The sequence below is a fragment of the Podarcis raffonei genome, chromosome 1 (genome assembly GCF_027172205.1).
Source record: "Podarcis raffonei isolate rPodRaf1 chromosome 1, rPodRaf1.pri, whole genome shotgun sequence".
NCBI lineage: Eukaryota > Metazoa > Chordata > Lepidosauria > Squamata > Lacertidae > Podarcis > Podarcis raffonei.
The window spans coordinates 10,033,216-10,055,230 of NC_070602.1; the positions used below are offsets into that span (position 1 = coordinate 10,033,216).

General features: G+C 46.4%; 1 protein-coding gene across 1 annotated transcript in view; it reads right to left on the minus strand.

Annotated features, from left to right (window-relative positions):
- The window catches only part of KCNH5 (potassium voltage-gated channel subfamily H member 5), a 177,549-nt gene that overhangs the window by 100,912 nt on the left and 54,622 nt on the right, over nucleotides 1-22,015 (minus strand). Inside the window, exon 7 of the mRNA XM_053404510.1 lies at nucleotides 17,059-17,488. Within this exon, the coding sequence (XP_053260485.1) occupies nucleotides 17,059-17,488 (430 nt within the window). The remainder of the gene's footprint in view (nucleotides 1-17,058; nucleotides 17,489-22,015) is intronic.

The window sequence follows — 22,015 nt, forward strand, 5'->3', positions numbered from 1 at the left end:
TAACTGTCAGGCATTTAAATTTGGCTATTAATCATGGAATTGCTCCAACCATTGGGATTAGCCTTCCCAACCAGCTCCCCTCCAGCTGCTCTAGAGGGACTGCTGCTCCCATAAGCCCCATCAAGCATGACCTGTGGTCAGGGATGATGGGAGTTGTAGTCCAACAACATCTGGAGTGCTCCAGGTTGGGGAAGCCAGGGTGAGGCCGCTGCCCTTTCCCCCCAACCCGCGGCCTCACCCTGCACTCTGGAAACATAAAACCTCAATCCCATTTCAAGCAGACAGTAAAAACAGACTGTGCTGGAGGGACGATTGGAACGTCACATATCCCCATAAATTCTAATCCCCATAAAATACTCTTTTAATGCATCGTGAACAACGAATGGCTGTCATGATCCCTGACATATAAAACACAGAGAGGCAGAGAGACACCCGAGAGAAGAAAATACTTTATTTTGTTTGGAAAGCCAGACTAATGCGTGCGGAGGGAAGGCAAAAATCCCCTCTAATTCTGCATTATGAAAATCCAGCCTAGCAGCACTATAAACACACAACTGTTCATCTTCCACGAGTGACGGCCAATTCTTCTCTGCCCACTGAGCTTTTGGAGGCGGGAAACTTTTGCCCTTAACTCGGGGGCGTGCAGGCGACTGGAGAGTTAAGAGGCTGTATGATGTCCTGCCACAGACGCCACTGGGCATGCTCAGCCTTGCTTTTAATCATTATTGGCGTGTGACCCTGACTAGAACTGTACCATATGCACTAACCAGCTTCAGGGCTTAATCCACACACACACACACACACACACACACAGAGAGAGAGAGAGAGAGAGACAGTTCAGCAGACGGCAGTTTGCAAAGGATGAAGAGCAAAAAATTAACACTGAACTGAATCGTCGGGAGCCTACGAAATATTAGGTCTTCGCAATCAGCGGACGCAACTGCAAATGATCTCAGAATTATCTGCCACCTTGCAAAACTATAGTCTCTTCTGCATAACCCATATTTTGTAGCTGTGGGGCTGATAGCACCAGAGGGTGAAACTGAGCCTGGATTGTACCACTTTCAGTTGCAGGTGGGGAAATGGATCTTACCTTTCTAACCCCACACACCACCCCACAAAAAACCTCACACATGAAAGGCCAGAGTTGTCTCCAACTAACTTCTATCCTGACTAATGGACAAGTCAGTCATCCCCATTGATCTCAATGAGACCACTCTGAGTAGGGAATAGTTAGAGACAACTCATAGCTCGGACTTCCCTCTGTCAGGCTATTTTTCTGTGCGTAAGGAGTTTTCAGTTCTAGGGCATCCAAGGAAGCAATCCTCCCACCAGGAATCTGAAATAATATGGTCCAAGAACAGGGTGAGCATACGATCTATGGCTTGTGTAAGCAAGACCCAACATCAACATAACTAGTGAAATGCTGCTGTGTTGTGTATTATCTATCCATGGCAAACCCTAGGCATTCTAGGCCTAGGGAACTGCCTCATATTGAGTCAGATTCATTGGTCTATCTAGCTCAGTGTTTCCCAAACTTGGGTCTCCAGCTGTTTTCCAACTACAGTACCCATCATCCTTGACAACTGGTCTTGCCAGCTGGGGATGATGGGAGTTGTAGTCCAAAACCAGCTGGAGACCCAAGTTTGGGAAACACTAATCTAGTTCAATATTGTCCAGTAGCACCTTAGAGACCAACTAAGTTTGTTCTGGGTATAAGCTGTCGCGCACATGCACACTTCTTCAGATAATATGCACACGAAAGCTTATATCCAGAACAAACTTAGTTGGTCTCTAAGGTGCTAATTTTTAAATTTATTAATTTATTTCAACTGTGTCAGACCAACACGGCTACCTACCTGAATCTAGATCAATATTGTCTACCTTGACTAGCAGAAGCTCACCTGGGCTTCAGGTGGTGTTCTCTCCCAGGAACCCTATCCTTGAGATGCCAGGGATTGAACCTGGAACCTTCTGCATAAATTGCTCTTCTTGATTTGTTTCAAGAAGTCCCCTGCAGCCATCAGGCATGTGGGAATGAAAGTGCCAAGAATCGTAACAAAAACCCCATCAAATGCCCACATCTATGTGGTGAGCACCTGCAGGAGCTGAAGCTGGAATGAGGTTACTGTAGCAGAGGGACATCATTTTTACTGGCATACCTGCGGTTACAATACAATCTGTTCTTGTCCTCTTATTGAAATCAAGAAATTCAATTTTTGTTGCTGCTGTTTTATGGGGTTTCTCTGATAGCTCACTGTATGGCTTTTATTGGAGCCCATTGTTCTTTTTTTACCTGATTTTATGTCATGCTTTATACTTCTAAAATGTTGAGAGCTGCTTGGAGATGCCTTATGAGTGAAGCAGCTAATAGAATGAAAATGATCATCATCATCATCTATTTAACTTTCTATCCTGTCCTTTATCCCAATCTAAAAACAATAGATGAGCAGTGGCATGGCATGGCCTGGGAAGGCTCCCCAGGCCCAGATTGAGAGGCCTGTAGGTTCTCATGAGGCCCTTGTACTTGAGGTAGTGAGTGTGGGGTATTGATGGCAGCCAAACCAACAATTCATGTTTTGCCAGATAGGCACATGAACGGGCTGAGTCTCACAGAGCTTTCCTGTAAGCTTGCTAGAGGGAACTTTGTGAGATCACTTCCCTATGGTGCCCTGACAGGAAGAGGGCATAGCTATATATATGTTCCTCCCTGCCTGGACGCACTCTCTCTTTTTCACCATGCCTGCAATGTGAAAACATCTGTAGCTCGAAGCTCAAGCTCAGACTCCATTTTTAAGTTAACCTTAGTAACTCAATTAGCATTTTAAGTCTGGCTGCTTTATCTGTTATTCTCCGAAATGGAGTGAGCAAATATGATTTTTACCTTTTACAAGACTTGGTGTGATTATTATTTTAAGGGGGAGAAAATCCAGTTTGCCTTAAAGCATCCTGGATTTCTAACACTAAAAGACTAAAACTAGCCTAAGCTTCCCTTTTAAGAAGAAGAAGAGTTTGGATTTGATATCCCATTTTATGGGACGCAGGTGGTGCTGTGGGTTAAACCACAGAGCCTAGGGCTTGCCGATCAGAAGGTCGGCGGTTCAAATCCCTGTGATGGGGTGAGCTCCCGTTGCTCGGTCCCTGCTCCTGCCAACCTAGCAGTTCGAAAGCACAAAGTGCAAGTAGATAAATAGGTACCACTCTGGTGGGAAGGTAAACGGAGTTTCCGTGGGCTGCTCTGGTTCACCAGAAGCGGCTTAGTCATGCTGGCCACATGACCCAGAAGCTGTACGCCGGCTCCCTCGGCCAATAAAGCGAGATGAGCGCCGCAACCCCAGAGTTGGCCACAACTGGACCTAATGGTCAGGGGTCCCTTTACCTTTAAGGAGTCTCAAAGCAGCTAACAATCTCCTTTCCCTTCCTCCCCCGCAAAGAACACTCTGTGAGGTGAGTGAGGCTGAGAGACTTCAGAGAAGTGTGACTGGCCCAAGGTCACCCAGCAGCTGCATGTGGAGGAGCGGGGAAGCGAACCTGGTTCACCAGATTAGAGCTCTTAACCACCACACCACCACACTGGCTCTCTCTTTTAAGCAGCAAAGGGATGGCACTCTGCTGAGCTCACAAAGGTGAGGAAGGATAATATCTAATAAATGTATCCTCTCCTGGCATCTAATCAAAACCCAACAGCAAATAGGCCCTTCATTTTGTTTCTGCAGCAGAACATAGGAACATCAGAAGCTGCTTTGAACCAAGTCAGATCACTGGTCCCTCTATCTCAATACTTTCCACTCTGACTGGCAGCAACTGTCCATGATTTCAGGCATAAAAGGTAAAGAGTAATGGGACTCCTGACCATTAGGTCCAGTCGTGGCCGACTCTGGGGTTGCGGCGCTCATCTCTCTTTATTGGCTGAGGGAGCCGGTGTACAGCTTCCAGGTCATGTGGCCAGCATGACTAAGCCGCTTCTGGCGAACCAGAGCAGGGCACGGAAATGCCGTTTACCTTCCCGCCGGACCGGTACCTATTTATCTACTTGTACTTTGACATGCTTTCGAACTGCTAGGTTGGCAGGAGCAGGGACCGAGCAACAGGAGCTCACCCCATCGCGGGGATTTGAACCACCGACCTTCTGATCGTCCTGATTTCAGGCATAGGATGTTCCAATTCCTACCTGGAGGTGTCAAGGATTGAAACGTAGGCCCTTCTGCACTCAAAGCAGATGCTGTACCACTAAGCTACGACCCTTCCCCATGGAAAAGGAGGTTGGGTGGAGGGGCAAGTATCTTGGCTCATTTTTTAAACCACAGCTAGCCCCCTCTGCTGCTCATGCACAGTGTGTGAATTATGATAGTTCCTCTCCAGAGTTTTCACTCTGCAACATGCTGTCCCGGTCCTATTCTGGTCATTTCTTACGAATCTGTCACTGCTTTGCTATTAAAAGAACAAAGCCCACAAGTGTGATCAGGGACTGTGTGCACACAAACTGCTGCGCCCAAAGCTCTCTTGTCAGCTTCTTCTTTTTTCGTTACGGTGAAAACACGAACAAGATCAAGTTGGACTGAAAGCAAAGCCGCATGCAGGAGGTGTGAAGAAAACCATCAGCAAAAGCTGCCAATCAGAAGGTCGGCGGTTCGAATCCCCGCGACGGGGTGAGCTCCCGTAGCTCGGTCCCTGCTCCTGCCAACCTAGTAGTTCGAAAGCATGTCAAAGTGCAAGTAGATAAATAGCCACCGCTCTGGTGGGAAGATAAACTATGTTTCTGTGCGCTGCTCTGGTTCGCCAGAAGCGGCTTAGTCATGCTGTACATGACCTGTACACCGGTCTGAATAAACTGTACAAGCTGTACACCGGCTCCCTCGGCCAGTAAAGCGAGATGAGCACCGCAACCCCAAAGTTGGCCATGACTGGACTGTTGTTGTTGTTGTTGTTGTTGTTGTTGTTGTTGTTATCCTTCATCCACAAGGTTGCTCCCTGGGGCAATGCGTTTTAAGCATATGGCAGCAATCCTAGCCTGACTGCACCAGCTGCCAGTTAGTTTTCAGGCGCAGTTCAAAGTTCTGGTTTTGACCTATAAAGCCTTAAACAGCTCAGGACCTCAATACATCAAGGACTGCCTCTCTCCATATGAACCTACCCGGAACCTGAGATCATTATCTGGGGCCCTCCTTCATGTGCCTCCTCCACAAGAGACCTGAGGGCAGCAACATGAAAACAGGCCTTTCCTGTGTTGGCTCCCCTTTTGTGGACTGCTCTCCCCAAGAAGGCTCACCTGGCTCATTACATATGGTTAGGCATTGGACAAAAAATGTTCCTCCTCTTCCAACAGGTCTTTGGCTGAATAAACCATCTACGGCCTTTTGAATGGTTGTGAGAGCAGAGTTATTGGTTTGGTGGGGGGAGTTGCATTTGGTGTTTTTATTTTGTATGTTTATGTTGCAAAGTGCCCTGTGATCTTTGGCTGGAGGTATGTAAATGTAAAATACAACCTTGTCGTACTCCTTTCCCAATTTTGAACCAATCAGTTGTTCCATATCCAGTTCTAACTGTAGCTTCTTGTCCCTGATCGCCGAAGAATTGATGCTTTTGAATTATGGTGCTGGAGAAGACTCTTGAGAGCCCCATGGACTGCAAGAAGATCAAACGCATCCATTCTTAATGAAATCAGCCCTGAGTGCTCACTGGAAGGACAGATCGTGAAGCTGAGGCTCCAGTACTTTGGCCACCTCATGAGAAGAGAAGACTCCCTGGAGAAGACACTGATGCTGGGAAAGATGGAGGGCACAAGGAGAAGGGGACGACAGAGGATGAGATGGTTGGATAGTGTTTTCGAGGTTACCAGCATGAGTTTGACCAAACTGCGGGAGGTAGTGGAGGACAGAGGTGCCTGGCGTGCTCTGGTCCATGGGGTCACGAAGAGTCGGGCACGACTAAATGACTAAACAACAACAAATGTAAATGTAAAACAACAGCAACAATCATAAGGCATTTTGCATGAGGAAAAACTGCTGCCCAGAGATTAGGTATCCAGCAATTCAATTCCCAGCAATGTGCAGTCCATGAATACAAAATCTGCAAAAGGCGTTTGTGCCAGTCTGACTGAAGAGCCCAGCCACTGGCTCACTCCCAGCAAAACAATTAATTGCCCATTTGAATTAGCAAAATGCTAGGATTGCAAATTAAGCATCTGCAGCAATTTTACCTAATATCTCTGCTACTCCCCCCCCCCTTGGATTTGTTTATCCCCCTAATCTAACACATAGGGAGCTCCGTAGTCTAGCTGGATTAATTAAAAGAAAGCCTGGTTTACGACGAGATGATGAGACAGGTATAATAGGAATTACCAGCTACTATAAGTTTCAGGTGCTTATCTGCATAAAATGCAAATCAGCAGACATATCACCTCAAGGTCTCCCTCATCTGTACGCTCCCATTGATTGAAAAACCGCAGTTTGTACAACCCAGGGTTCTTTTATATAATAATAATAATTTATTATTTATACCCCGCCCATCTGGCTGAGTTTCCCCAGCCACTCTTTTCTGTATTCTGGTACAGTCACAGCTAAATAGGGTTTCCATTCCCTCTTTGTTTCTCCCCTCTCCTCCGCCTCCTCCTCCATCTCATCTCCCCACAAATCCACTTCATTACAGGAACCTCGCATGTAGCTTGTGCAAAGGCAGTTCTACACTTGAAAATGCCAGAAACATTTTAATAACGAAAAACCTGCCCCCGAGACAATGGCAGATACAAATCAAGGCCAGCCACGCTAGATAATGATGCTCTTCGGATGGCGAGGTCTCATCCTTTTCAGAGCTGCCCCTAAAACAAGGCCCAGCCTGCGTATTAATTTTATTGTGCGGGGACTGCTTGTAACAGCTACCAAATGGAAACATAATCCCTGCCTTGTATTTATGATAGGGAAATAATTTGAGGGAAACAGATGAGTTTGTTAGGTGTCAGCAAGTGGTCAAATAAAGATACAGCATGGTCAGTTCTGGAATAGTAGCATATGCAGTTAAATGCAATTTTCAGGGAGGGGCTATAGATCAGTGGTAGCACCGATGATTTCCATGCAAATGGCCCCAGGTCCAGTCTTCAACATCTCCCTGTCTGAAACTCTGAAGAGGCGGAGGCTGATCAGGGTTGCCATATTTTGAGGAGCAAAAAAGAAGACACATTTGCCAACTTCTGCTTTTAACTATGGTAAACGCGGGTGGCGCTGTGGGTTAAACCACAGAGCCTAGGACTTGCTGATCAGAAGGTCGGCAGTTTGAATCCCCACAACAGGGTGAGCTCCCGTTGCTCGGTCCCTGCTCCTGCCAACCTAGCAGTTTGAAAGCATGTCAAAGTGCAAGTAGATAAATAGGTACCACTCTGGCGGGAAGGTAAACGGCGTTTCCGTGCACTGCTCTGGTTCGCCAGAAGCAGCTTAGTCATGCTGGCCACATGACCCAGAAGCTGTACGCCGGCTCCCTCGGCCAGTAAAGCGAGATGAGCACTGCAACCCCAGAGTCGATTGCGATGGGACTTAACGGTCGGGGTTCCTTTACCCTTTACCTTTTTAAGGAAAAATGGAACATCCTGGGATCAAATCAGAAACCAGGTTGGCTTCTGTAAATCTGGGACTGACCCTGGAAAATAGGGATACTTGGAGGGTCCACAAAACTAAGCTCGAGCAACCATTACTACTATTCATATCTACAGTGAGGGAACACTTCCAAAAAGAAATCTTAATGCACATGTGAGCGTTAGTTAAGCAAGAGACAAATGATCAGAAATGCAATGACCCTAATATTGCTTATTTATGCTGTCACACCAAGATTGCTTTTTTTTTTTTTTTTGGCATGTTTTAGCATGCACATCAGTAATTTAGTGGAAGGAGAGACACGAAGGAACTGAAAGTTTATGACAAAACTGTGCATGAAGCTGCCCCACACAACATTTGGAAAGGCAAAGTGGAAATATGGGGCATTCATAGTGCATCTCATGGTTCCACTGCAAACTTAATTTCAGATAATTAATTCCAGATTATTCAGAACTCCAAGATCTGGGGAGAAAGATGGAAAGGAAGGATTTTGGAAGCTTCCCCGCAACTAATTCCTGCAAATTCCTCATGCCCAGCCTCCTGGCTTTTGTCAGGCTTTGCAAGGGCAGGAGGATTATTCAGCCATACACGTTTCTGTGTCAATGTTGTACTTACTTAAGGGAGAGATGCGATAGCCTGACTCAGAGCCAGGCACAATGCAAGACAGGACTTATCTGTCACAGTACAGGCTTCCTCCTGACATTGCATTTCAACCATGGCTTGCAAATCTACTCCTGTTCCAGTCCTGGGCCTCCCCTGGACAGGTGCCAGTCCTGGGGGCTTGTGCCAAATTGCAGAGTGGTTTCAGGTTCTCTGAAGTAGTCAAATGCCTGCAAAGGCAGTGACGTGTCCGACTCCTGCCTACGTGGGAAGGAAACGGAGAGAAAGTGCTCCTTAACATCTTCTGGTTCCAAAGAACGGCACCTTGCTATAGGATTAGAGGCATGGGGCAAACATCCACTGCATTCTTGTTTGAGAAACCAGAAGAGCTTTGTACTCAGTCTGCTTCAATGTTGTTGTTGTTGTTGTTGTTGTTGTTGTTGTTGTTGTTTAGTTGTTTAGTAGTGTCCGACTCTTCGTGACCCCCTGGACCAGAGCACGCCAGGCACTCCTGTCTTCCACTGCCTCCTGCAGTTTGGTCAGACTCATGCTGGTAGCTTTGAGAACACTGTCCAACCATCTCGTCCTCTGTCGTCCCCTTCTCCTTGCGCCCTCCATCTTTCCCAACATCAGGGTCTTTTCCAGGGAGTCTTCTCTTCTCATGAGGTGGCCAAGGTATTGGAGCCTCAGTTTCAGGATCCGTCCTTCCAATGAGCACTCAGGGCTGATTTCCTTCAGAATGGATTGGTTTGATCTTCTCGCAGTCCGATAGGGGGCTTTAATTCACACTGTCCACAGGGCTTAATAGGGATGATGGGGGAAGCGGATAGAGAGAATTGGGGAGTCAGAGGGGGCCATGGAAGTCATTGATTCCAACAATACAGGCAACCCAGAACTAGCATATCCTCAACAGCTTCTGCTTACAGACTTCCAGTGAGAGAGAGCCCCTTTCCATTAGGACCTAAGAGCAGATCACACCCAAGGCCCGTCTAGGCCATCAGATAAGCATCCTTGTGGAACCAAATTGCATATTTGGGTTTGGACCACACCTTGATCCCATGTACTGACCACAATGCAATGTCCCTATTACAGAACCTGCTGTTCTAAAATAGCTTGGCCTTCCCCTTTGATGTTTTCCCCTACTTTCTCCTGCTAGTAGCATACTAACTTAATCAGCTGTTTCTCCATCCAGACCTCTTTCCTGCTGATATCCTCAGTTTTTACTATTATTATTATTATTATTATTATTATTATTATTATTATTTATTCAACTTATACACCGCCCTATATCCAGAGATCTCAGGGCAGTTTACAACAAGACTGCAACATATAAAATCAAACCAAAGGCAGTAACCCAATATCTGCACACATTGAAGAGTAGGTGGGTTCCCACGAGGCAAGACACAGAGATAACAGCAAGAACCTTTACTGAACTAACAGAACTGGACAACAGGGACAAAGCAGCTGCTTATATACATTTCTGAAGGCCTGGGCCACTCCCCCTCCCAACGTGATTGGCTGTCTAAACTTCCAAGTTGTGAATCATGACTTTAAGGGCCAATGGCAGAGGCCCAAATCTTGAAATGTTCCGTGGTTGGATATCATGTCTTGAATCAGAACACATGGGCTCAGAATCCTTAGTCCAGACTCAAGCTCAAGCAAACACAGATCACTGAATACATAACATAAATACAGTGGACGCTCGGGTTGCGAACGTGATCTGTGCAGGAGGCACGTTCGCAACCCACAGCATTCGCAACCTGCAGATTTAGTGCTTCTGCACATGCGCGACCGCCAAAACCCAGAAGTAACTCGTTCTGGTACTTCCAGGTTTCGGCGGGTCCGTAACCCAAAAAAACTGCAACCTGAAGCGTCTGTAACCTGAGGTATGGCTGTAAAGAGCAAGGAGGGGGAATCCCAGGCCCAGACGCTGAACAAGGCCCCCCAGCCCCCTCTCTCTGGCCCTCAGGGCTCTCCTGAGGCCATGCCCCCTCCACAGACACTCTTCTCTGAAGAATGTGCCCTTGGACTCTGATACCTGGCCTTCTTGAGAGATGTGTGTCCTGTTCATGTAGTGGTTTTGGAAATGTTCTGTGGGGGTGGGGGACAACAAAAAATGTGGGGGAAAGGAGGGTCAGTTGAGGAATGTCCCTATTTTCACCAGAGGAATGTTGGGGGGCTATGATGTTGTTGGACTACAACTCCCATCATCCCTGAACTCTGGCCTTGCTGTTGGACCTGTTCCATATCTGCTATTGGGTCCCTGGAGCACAGATTCACACAAAGCAGCAAAACGTCCTTGCAGGTTATTAACAGGGTTTATTTGAAATGGATATGCAGAACAAAGGTACAGAGCGATAAGCTCGCAATCTGCACACCCAATTCTGAGCATGCCAGCTTTTTATACCCCTTAGACTGCATAGACATGTGTTCACATGTAAAAACATGTGATTCACACTAATAGCAATAAGATATAGCTTTGTTTCCTGTGTTACCCTCCTCCTTTTCAGTTCGCCTCCTCCTTTTCAGCCTACCCCTGTCTGGGTTACAATAGCACACAATGACCCTTGCTCTTATCTCTACCCACCTAAGCCGGACCCATTTTCACTGTAACATCTAAGCAAGAAAAAGCCTTGTTCTTCTGGCTGGTGTAAAAACCTCCCTCCCCCCTTTAAGGAAGGGGTTTGGGGATAACATATGAGAGAGGAGAAAATGCCTCAAACAGTTTTTGGGATCGTATATAGAACAATATTCTAATGGCCCTTCATTGCTAGCCAGAGGTGATGGGAGTTGTAGTTCAACAACATCTGGGGTCCCACAGGTTGAGAAAGGCTTCGTGTAACCTGTTTGCATTTTGTATCCCCAAGCCCTGTAATATGGGGCAGGGGGGAGTTAGAAAGGGTGGGGGCAACAGGCAGACAATAAATTTCACTTTCAATAGGATAGTTGAAGAATCAATGGAGTTTCCAGAAAGTCACCCACATCCCACCATAATCCGAAGTGGATGCGTGTGTGTGTGTGTGCGCGCTACTTTATCTGGAAAGGGAGAAGCCCCATGAAAAGAAGACCGAACTTCAAGGCACTTCTAAAGCTCTTAGAAATGAAGCGGGGTGGGAGGTGGTGAGCGAAATAAACCCTTCTGGGGTTTATATATTCAGAGTCGGAGAGGGCCTGATTAAAAATGCAATGCTTATAGCCCGAGGTGTCCTCAATAACACAGAAATGTTTTCCTTGCATTTATTTAGGGATTGCCGCAGTGCTGCAAACACCCCGGTGCCTGTGAAAATGTGAGGATCCTCATGGCAGGGACTTTGAAGGAGCCTTCAAAAAGTGTAAGGTGTGAATCATCCTCAGGCAGCTGGGTTTGGGGAGCGTGTAGGAGACACACAATACGGCTGCCAACTGTTTTTTTTCTGGCCAGTGCTTTCTCCAATGATACCTTTAAAGCACCTCAGTCTGCAGGCAGGAGTCCCGGGGACCATGTTTATTTCCATGTGATGAAAAAAGCTTCACAGATTTATTTTCTGCAGACGGAACCCAGGAGCAAACCTGGCGTATTTCTCTTGGAACAGGTGGCAGCAATTGAGTGCCAGGCCCAAAGCCTGGCTGTTTGTAGGGTTGTTTAAAAAACAACAACAACCATGTTCCCAAGTGTCCCTATTTTCCAGGGACAGTCCCAGATTCACAGAAGCTTTCCTAGTTTCTGATTTGATCCCAGAATGTCCTGCTTTTCCACAGGACAGCCTATTTTCATGGGAGAAATGTTGGGGGGCATGGAGTTATGCGACCCCCCCAAGCCAAGGAGATAAGTAACTATACAACTTTTGGAAGACATCTTAAGGCAGCTCTGTATAGGGAAGGGTTTTTTTTAATGTTTAATGTTTTCTTCTGTTTTTATATATGCTGTAAACTTCCCAGAGTGGCTGGTGCAACCCAGTCAGATGGATGGGGTATAAATATTATTATTGTTATTGTTATTATTTATGTCAGGGAACTGCCATCAGCTCAGAGGCTCTATAATTCTATGATTCTAGGACCTGGGTGTAACAGTGATCTCCTCACTTGTGATTCCCAGGAATTGGTATTCAGGGGTTTGAAGACAGCCTCCACATCAGCTCATCTCCTGCAAGAGTGGGTCTTGTTTTTCCTGCCAGGGAGGGAATAAGGAACCATTGGCCAGATGTTTTTTTTCCCTTGCTCTATTTCAGGCATAAGCAAACTCCGGCCCTCCAGGTGTTTGGGACTACAATTCCCATCATCCCTAGCTAACAGGACCAGCGGTCAGGGATAATGGGAATTGTAGGCATAGGCATAGGCAAACTCCGGCCCTCCAAGTGTTTGGGACTACAATTCCCATCATCCCTAGCTAACAGGACCAGTGGTCAGGGATGATGGGAATTGTAGGCATAGGCAAACTCCAGCCCTCCAGGTGTTTGGGACTACAATTCCCATCATCCCTAGCTAACAGGACCAGCGGTCAGGGATAATGGGAATTGTAGGCATAGGCATAGGCAAACTCCGGCCCTCCAAGTGTTTGGGACTACAATTCCCATCATCCCTAGCTAACAGGACCAGTGGTCAGGGATGATGGGAATTGTAGGCATAGGCAAACTCCAGCCCTCCAGGTGTTTGGGACTACAATTCCCATCATCCCTAGCTAACAGGGCCGATGGTCAAGGATGATGGGAATTGTAGTCCCACACATTTGGAGGGCCGGAGTTTGCCTATGCCTGCTCTATTTGGAGGGGGGGCTGATTTCCATTTCCCTCCCTCCTTCCAACTGCTGGAGATGCAACTGGAAGGTGCAGGAGTGGCGGCAGAGAGAGGAAGGAAGAACCATCTCGTCCCACTTTACAAATGGTCCCTTTTACTGTAATTGTTTTGGGACATCAGGTTCTCCTTTGTGCAGAACCATCTGCACGCCGCGTGCCCGTTTGGCATCACTTATCCTATTACAACAGATGCGTCTAGCCGGGCCTATTCATCACCGTGTTGCAAATGGAGGTTCAACGGCCCACTTGCGAGCACAACAAGGAATTTAATCCCCCGCACAATTAACATCTCCAGAGAGGAAAGTAAAAGACATGTTTGCTTTGCAAGCAGAACAATCAACTCTACCCTCAGAGCAGCAGCAAAGCCAATAGCCAAAGACAGGGAAAGAGGAAGCTGCCTTCTTACTGCTAAGTCAGTGTCCAGTTTTGCTCTACACCATTGTTTCCCAAACTTGGGCTGTTTTGGGACTACAATTCCCATCATCCTGAACCACTGGTCCTGTTAACTAGGGATGATGGGAGTTGTAGTCCAAAAACAGCTGGAGACCTAAGTTTGGGAAACACTGGTCTACACTGACTGGCAGTGGCTTTCCAGGATTTCAGAAAGGATCCTCTCCCAGTGTTACCTGGAGATGTTGTGATTATACCTGGGACCTTCTACATGCCAAGCAGATGCTCTTCCGCTGAGCGACATTCATTTGCAGCGCTGAATTCCAAAATAAGCAGCAAAAGTTTGAAGAGCTGGACCCTCTAACTGCAGAGGCAGAGAATAGCCATCTGAACATTTCTGAGGTCAGCTGAAAAGGTTTTGCCCAAACTAGCACAATATCCCCGGGCTGCTCACACACCTCTTGGTTCTTCTTCTTTCTTTCTTTCTTTTTAATTTTATTTAACTTTTTATTTTTGCAGTCAGCTATTTTGAAACAATTGGCTCAAAGTGTCCACTGGGTTTTGTTTTGTTTTTAAAAAAGAAAGAAAGAGACAATGCAGCGAGTTCCAATCTGAAACAGGGTGAAGTGGTTATGAAAAAACAACACCCTCAAGCAGGCAAGTGTGCCTTGTAACCCATTCAAGTGAACGCAGCTCTGCAACCAAGTATTGACAGACCTTCATGGGGTGGGGGTTTTGCCCAGTATTAGATGATATGTAAAGCCCCGCTTACAGGGACGCGGGTGGCGCTGTGGGTTAAACCAGAGAGCCTAGGACTTGCCGATCAGAAGGTCAGCGGTTCAAATCCCCATGACAGGGTGAGCTCCCGTTGCTCAGTCCCTGCTCCTGCCAACCTAGCAGTTCGAAAGCACGTCAAAGTGCAAGTAGATAAATAGATACCACTCCGTCGGGAAGGTAAACGGCATTTCCGTGCGCTGCTCTGGTTTGCCAGAAGCGGCTTAGTCATGCTGGCCACATGACCCGGAAGCTGTACGCCGGCTCCCTCGGCCAATAAAGCAAGATGAGCACCGCAACCCCAGAGTCGGTCACGACTGGACCTAATGGTTTAAAGCCCTGCTTTACCAGAGACCAATCTAATTCAGCATCCTGCTTCCCCCAGTTGGCCAGCCAGATGACAGATGGAAAGCCCACGAGCAGATCCTTCAGCCATTGTTGTTCTTCAGCAATGGGTGTTCAACTGGCACGCTACCCCTGATTCTGGAGCTAGACCATAGCCATCATGTCTAGGCAACCACTGAGATCCTCCTCGAACTCGCCTATTCCCCATTAGAGATCCCTCCCTTAAACTGGAGATGGTGGGGAGTAAACATGGAACCTCCTGTACCCAAGCCACGTGATCTATAGCAGACAGAGCTGACTTGTACCGAGTCATGCCATCAGCCCAACCAGCCTGATATTGTCTACTCAGGCTGACAGCAGCTCTCCAAGGTCTCACGCAGTTTCCCCAGCTCAAAGACCCAAGATCCTTCCATTAACAACCACAACCTTTTCGTGGGGTGGGGGTGGAGAAGTTATATTGATATGCACTCCCCGTGCGCACACAGGGCCAAATAGGACAAGGGGTATGCCACATGGCTTATGGAGTGATTTGGGCTTAATGTGTCACAAGATGTTCTGCCTGGATGCAAAGCATGAGAACATCAGAGCATAAGAAAATCCTGCTGGATCAAGCTAGGGACCCGTCTGATTAACCATCGCTTTGTCTGTCCTGAATCATCTAACATTCACCTTCACTGGATGTCCCTGAGTTGAGAGAGGGGGAGAAAATAAACGTCTCTCGACACCATGCATAATTCCAGACCCCTCTTTCACGTCCTCTCTTGCTTGCCTTTTCCCTAAACTATGCAAGGCATCGCGACACATCAAGCAGTTAAAATTGTGAAACTACTCCTTCCTGAATCCTATCAGCATGCCTTACATCCATCCACACAACCTTGCGACAGCATTTCCCAGCCACTCAAAGCTATACTATGGTTTGAAGAGTCTCATCCAGCAGAATCGCTGCTGCTTTGAGAGCACACAGAAGAAGAAATAAGTCTCCTTTGTCCTGTCAGCTTTAAGGATGCTCTAAGAGGAGCTGCAGATCTGCCACAAAAAATGAAAGCAGGGAGGAGAAGAACCCCGACAATCTATTGTGTCTAGAAACCGTCTCACTTGCCTCCAGCTCCCATGGTGACAACATGGGATTCCATTCTTAGCTGATAAAAATAGATGTCGCCTTCACAAACCCAGCCCAAGCAGCAAAGCCTTTGCCCATTTTTTGAGAACTCACTAGAACGCCTCCGACACCAACGTCATTTCCAAGCCATCAAAATAATTTCAGCTGGACCTTCGATGAGCTGGAGCATGGTGTGCCATTTTAAACCAGTGAAGACATTTTAAGAGCAGATGAAATAAAATAATTGACTCGATCAATAGTTCCCAAAGTAGGTGGTAGCGACCCCAGTGTGGGGGATTTCCTAGTGGGGCACTAAGAGGCAAGGGGACAGATATGGGATGGGGGCCAGAGGGGTAAATGAGTATCAGAGTTTGAAAACCTGTTATCACTGGATCCAGCTCAAGAGCTTTGTTGAATTAATTAAGCTAAACAGTCTTAATTGGGTTTTGAATAAATGTGCAATTAATCTTTACTGTTCTGAATTTCATTGTGTTATTATTCTTTTTAGTGGGTCATGGAAACCACTATTCTGAGTAATGCTTTTCATAGAGTAGCAGGCACTGGGGATGTGTTTATGGGACCAAGGGGAAAGTGGCTCTAAAAGGTTCGGGAGCCACAGGGCTAGAGAGATGCACTGATGCTGCAACATGGCTGTGGTTGTATAAACAGGATGGGAGGTGCTATCCAACCAACCAGTTGCACTAGGGAGAGGACTTTGAGCTATTCTCCTGTTCTCTTCCCTCCACAAGTCCACAACCCTCAGAGCATTCTTAGCCTCCTGTCACGCCAGAGGACAAGGCCTAACCCCGTTCTTGGTCCCTCCTCTTGGATCTAAGACCTTCAGCTCATCCTAGGACTGAGGACAACCTCTCCCTTAGTAATCAGCCTTATACAAAGCCAGGCCGTTGGTGTTTTTGTATTGTCTACATTGACAGGGGCAGAGATGCTTTGAAACTAATTAAGCTACAGGGCCACTAATCTTGGAGGGGCCCCAGAAGCAACTTCAGTCCACATTGCTTAAAAACGTAGACCCAATTTGAGTGGCACAACTTAAATTGATCAATTTTTTTGTTGCATGTATTTCAACAGTCCCAAAGTTTGAGAGTCGGTAGTGGTGTGTCACAGTACAGCATGATTAAGCAAAAGCTGAGATTTAGTAGTTTGTTTGTTTTTTAAGTGCTGATCTACCATTGAAGAAGATAATAGTGGTTACCCAGACCTCATTGCTGGTTGAGAAGGGGGCCCCAGCACAAATCAAACTTCAGAGCCCCCAAAATGTAGATCTTCCACAGATTAGACCTCCAGAACAGCTTCCCTACCCAAAAACTGAGTCAAACGTCTACAGACCAAACTCCTGACCACTCGGTGCTAATGCAAGGAGCCCAGCTTTCGTGATTCAGTTGCGATGATGCACCAGTCCCATGCAAAAAGAGAACCCGTAAGGAAAACCAATTATGAGAAATGCAAAGAGGGGGAAAGTGACCATCCTACTTACAGCCCACCATCATCATGGCCACTGAGAAGATCTTCTCTCCATCGGTGGTCGGAGCTATGTTCCCGAATCCTATCGTGGTAAGGCTTGTCATGGTAAAGTAGAGGGAAGTGATATAAAGCGAGTCTTTGCTGGGTCCTCCTTCCCACTGCCCTGATCCCGTAGAGTTGTACCGATATGGCGTTCCAATGCTCTCCGCCAATTGGCAGAGCCAGCTGTCCTTCTTGAGGGTATTGGTGATTTCATCGATGACCTCATAGTCCCCGATGCTGTACCATATACAAGCGAGCCAGTGGGCTACTAGTCCAAAGACACAGACCAGCAGCACCAAAACCGCAGCACCATATTCCAGGTAATGGTCCAACTTCCTGGCCACGCGGCCCAGTCGCAGGAGACGCACCACTTTTAAGGAACTGAAGAGACTGCTGATACCCTAAGAAGGAAGGAGGGAAAGCTTTACTCACTTGCAAAATGATAAACACCACGTGCTCTTGTTTGCACTGAGGCACCTGGGAGTAGGGGTGGGAGAGAGATTTGATTCAGTTCACATTTACAGGCAAATCTTTTAAACCCACATTTTCTGAAACAACACAAGAACTGAAACATAGCCTTCCTCTGAAATTCACACATCATTGAATTTTGCAATGCAGTTCTCCAATCGAACAGTGTTTACAGAAATACGTATATTAGAGGAAATGGTGCACAAAAATGAATGTGCTAGTGAAATCAACATACAATAATTATTTGTGCAATTAGCTCCATATTATGCAATTATCCTTTCTTGGGAGTTTTTAAGCAGAGGTTGGATGGCCATCTGTCATGGATGCTTTAGCTGAGATTCCAGAATTGAAGTGTGTGAAGTGTGTGTGTGTGTGTGTGTGTGTGTGTGTGTGTGTGTGTGTGTATTGGATGATACTTGGGGACACTTCCAACTCTACAATTCTATGATTCTCTTATCACTCTTGTTTCACCCTAAGATCCCAGGGTGGGCTAAAACAATTAAAACACAACATTAGACATTCATCACATTAGAGGAAATTACTTGCAAAAATATGTGTTTTAGTCAAAACTGCAGACAAAAAAAAAGTTTATGAGGAGATATTCACACAAAAATGCTAAAGAATTTTCATGTGAGCTTTTTACTGCGAAAAAAAAAATGCATATTGCTGCAGAAATGTGAATTGGGAGCCATGAGAGAACCAATATTGGTAGGTCCTCCCTTCCTCACTCTACTCTGACAGGACCACAAAGATTTCATTTTCATTTTCACTGGAGATGTTAGGGATTGAACTTGGGACCTCCCACATACAAAATAGATGCTTTGCTGCTGAGCTATTTTGGAAGCAGATGATTGGGGAACAGTAAGCAGGGCTTGTTAGAAAAGACTTTGCTTATACTGTTGGCCAGTTGGTTTGAGAAAGCTCTGAATCTGCACAGCTTTCTTCCTTTCTTTGTTTGCCTTGGGAACATGTGAACTTCCCAATTGGTCCCCAGGGAGTTAAAAAAAACCCATTGTGGATTGTTTGCTTAGTTCTGTATGAATGCTAATTAATGCCCAGGACATTGACTAAAAATGAACAGAAACATGAACTATTCTGCTGCCAAGAGCAAAGGCTGGATTTTGTACTTTCTGCTGAAGAAGACCTGTAATATTCCTCTAATATTTACGTAGAATATTTTGAGCCACCAGGAATGCAAAACGTAGCCCCGGCATGGAAAAACTCAGCAACGTAAAGATTTGCTTGGGCTTCCACCCACTTGACCTCCATGGAGCTTGAGTTAGTGGTGCTTTAAAAGTGACAAGTTGATTTCATTTGTTTCTATAAGACTGTGGTTCTGAAAGAGTGGGGATCTTCCTATGTTCTTCTGAGATTCTGAATAACTGAAGATGGTCAGATCACATAATCTTGCCTTCCTACATGGTTCTCAACCGAACATATGTCTAGCCACTGAAGACTAATTAGCTATCATGGCGATTGCTGAACGGCATCAACCACATGCAATTGCTTTACATGAGTGTTTTGTTTTCCCCCCCTTCGATGCTGTTGTTCATCTTTAAGTGACCATATGCCTTATGCTGGAAGTTGTACGTGGAAGGAGAGGGAGCCATGGGCTCATAATTAATTACAGTCTAAATTATAAATAACTAGCTCTTGCATTCAGAATCATTACTGACTCACTGCAGGAGCGCTCCAGCGCTCCAGAATTCCACAGTAAAAAAAAGGGGGGGGAGCGATTCAACAGCTGAAGATGTTTCATTTAGCAGGAAGCAACGAGGCAAGTGTTCCTTCTTCCCATGCCAAGTTTAAATTGCCCTTTTCTACACATCATTATCGAATCAGTCTAGTCAAAATCTTGGATAATTATATTACAAACCTGTAAAACACTGGAGTTTATTTCAGTACAGGAGTAAAACTGAAGCTCCTTTATTTGTCTGCAATGTTTCTTCTTCTTCTTTAAAAAAAGGTCCCACACATTTTGCTATTTTTCATCCCAGTACATTACGGTAGAGATCAGCAGCTAAGAGGCCACCTGGGAAACTTGCCATGAGCAGGAGAAGACTCAGATGAGGACGACTTTCAGACTACTTCATTTGGAGCCATCCCAGCTGGAGACACAGCCCTGCCACCACCCTCCAACTCAGAGGATGTGTCTCCTACAGAACCTCTGTCCACCCCCCCAAAGGCTATGAAATAACTCGAGGGACCTTTAACCAGCCAGCCAGATGCTCTAGACAGGCAAAGCCTACTCCACTCCAAGCCTGATTGGCCTACATAAGGCTTCATAAGAACCTAACGAGAGCTTGCTGAATCAGGCCACAGACCACCTCATTCAGCATCCTATTCTCACAGTGGCCAACCTGGTGCCTGTGGAAGAAGTCCACAAGCAGGAGCCTAACAGCATTCTTCCCACTTGCAACTCCCAGCAGCTAGTAGCCAGAGGCATACTGAGACCATGCCTAGAAGCCATTGATGGCCTTATCCTCCATGAATTTGCCTAATTCTCTTTGGTAGTAGGATAGCTCAGTTGGTTAGAGCATGGTGCTGATAACATCAAGGTTACAGGTTTGATCCCCGTAAGGGACAGCTACATATTCCTGCATGGCCAGGAGTTGGAACTAGATGATTCTTGGGGTCCCTTCCAACTCTACAATTCTATGATCCCTATGTAGATCTGTGACCTTTTAGTGCCAATGACTTCCAGGGTTCTGAGAGAGGGAACTCTATCATGTCTCCCCTCACATGCATTTTCTCTAAACTAAAAAGGCCCAGATGTTGTTACCTTTCCCCTTGATCATTTTGGCTGTCCTTTTCTGAACCTTTTCCAACTCTGCAATATCCCTTTTGAGGTGAGGCAACCAGAACTGTACACAGTACACACAGTATTCCCAGTGCAGCCACACCATAGCTTTGTATAATTGCATTATAATATTGACAATTTTATTTTCAGTTCCTCTCCTAATGACCCCTAGCATGGAATGTGCCCTTTTCACAGCTGCTGCACAGTGGGTCAACATCTTTGTTGAGCTCCCTGCAGGGACAACTTCTCTTAGCAGGGCCCCCTGGAGCTCTCCAAGGTCCTGAAAGTTCTCTGCTTAGTTTGGACTTGTGACTGGACACTGCCTGTTTCCCTTGCAAACCCTCAAGTGCCCACAGAACTGGACACAAAGAGGCAAGTCCAGCCCCAAGAGAAAAACCAGCTATTTACCCTACCTGCCAAATCTAAAGAAAGAAATGTGTGTGAAAAGAGAAGTCACTTTGGGACAGGTGGGCTTTGGAGCTTGGAGATTCCCTGGCCCACCTCTGTCCACAATTGACACTTAAAGTGGTTGCATGACTGCTGAGAGCCGTAAATCATAAGCGGGTGGGAATTCTGCAAGCAAATGAACCCACAGAGAGAGACATTTCAAGTTGAGCGACTTATAAAGAGCTTAGCCCTTAAAGCCCCATGAGCTCTTTAATCCTTCTTTTCTGGTGTTAATGTTAGCAGCATACATATTCAAGGATCCCCACTCTTCATTCAGAGAGATTTCATTTCAAGGTAAATGATTAAGTGCACTTACGCTTATAAATGCACCGCTGCTACAAAGCTCTAGCGGCCTTCCTTTGGAAAGCCAAATTTGGGGCCAGCCTAAGGAATGAGCAATGTGATCTCAGAGCCAGAATTTACATATAGCTGGGAGACCTGAGCTCACTTTGGGTATTACTGCTGCCATGCAGCAATTTAAGTAGATTGAGTGCTGCACCATAAGCACTGCTCTCCATTGTCGTGTGGTTCATTTGGGCTGCTCTAGTGTTCAACTGATACTTTAGTACAAGGGAATCTCCAGTACATGCGGAGCACAGAAGCATCTGCTTAGATGGGAGCAGAAAAACTGAATGTCCCATGAATTCAGGTAGGCAGCCGGGGGTCCCTTCTAGGAGAAGGAACACTTTGCTGTTGCGTTGCTCATATCCAGCCTACATTATTGTTTAATGCCATACGCTTGGTTGAAAATATGGTAGCAAGCTTTTTCTCACTGCAACGAACACGTCACACCAGTGGCAGAAGTAGCAGTGCTGCACCAGAAAAAGTATCCAGCTTCTTTTCCCTTCAACCATTTTCCACCAATGACTGAGAAGACCAGGAGAATTTGACTATATGATTTTGAGCTCCCCTTGCTGCTTCTGAGTCTTCCTTTCCCTTACAAACTTCTCCTTCCAGCCACCTTCCAGCCTTTGTTCCTCCCTTTGCCCCAACCCCCCTTTCCTGGGCTTCCTGCATTCCTAGGACTTTTGTTTTCTTTGCCCCTCTCCTTGCCTTTCCTTCCATTGACCTCACTCTCCCTGTTTTTGTCCTACCCTACTCTTTCTTTCTTCCTGCCCTGCTCTCTCTGAGGCCCTGAGCTGCTCAGCCAATGGCGACAAGAGGTCCTCTGCCCGCTGTTCCCTAACTTCACAGCAGCTCAGCCACCAGCGCG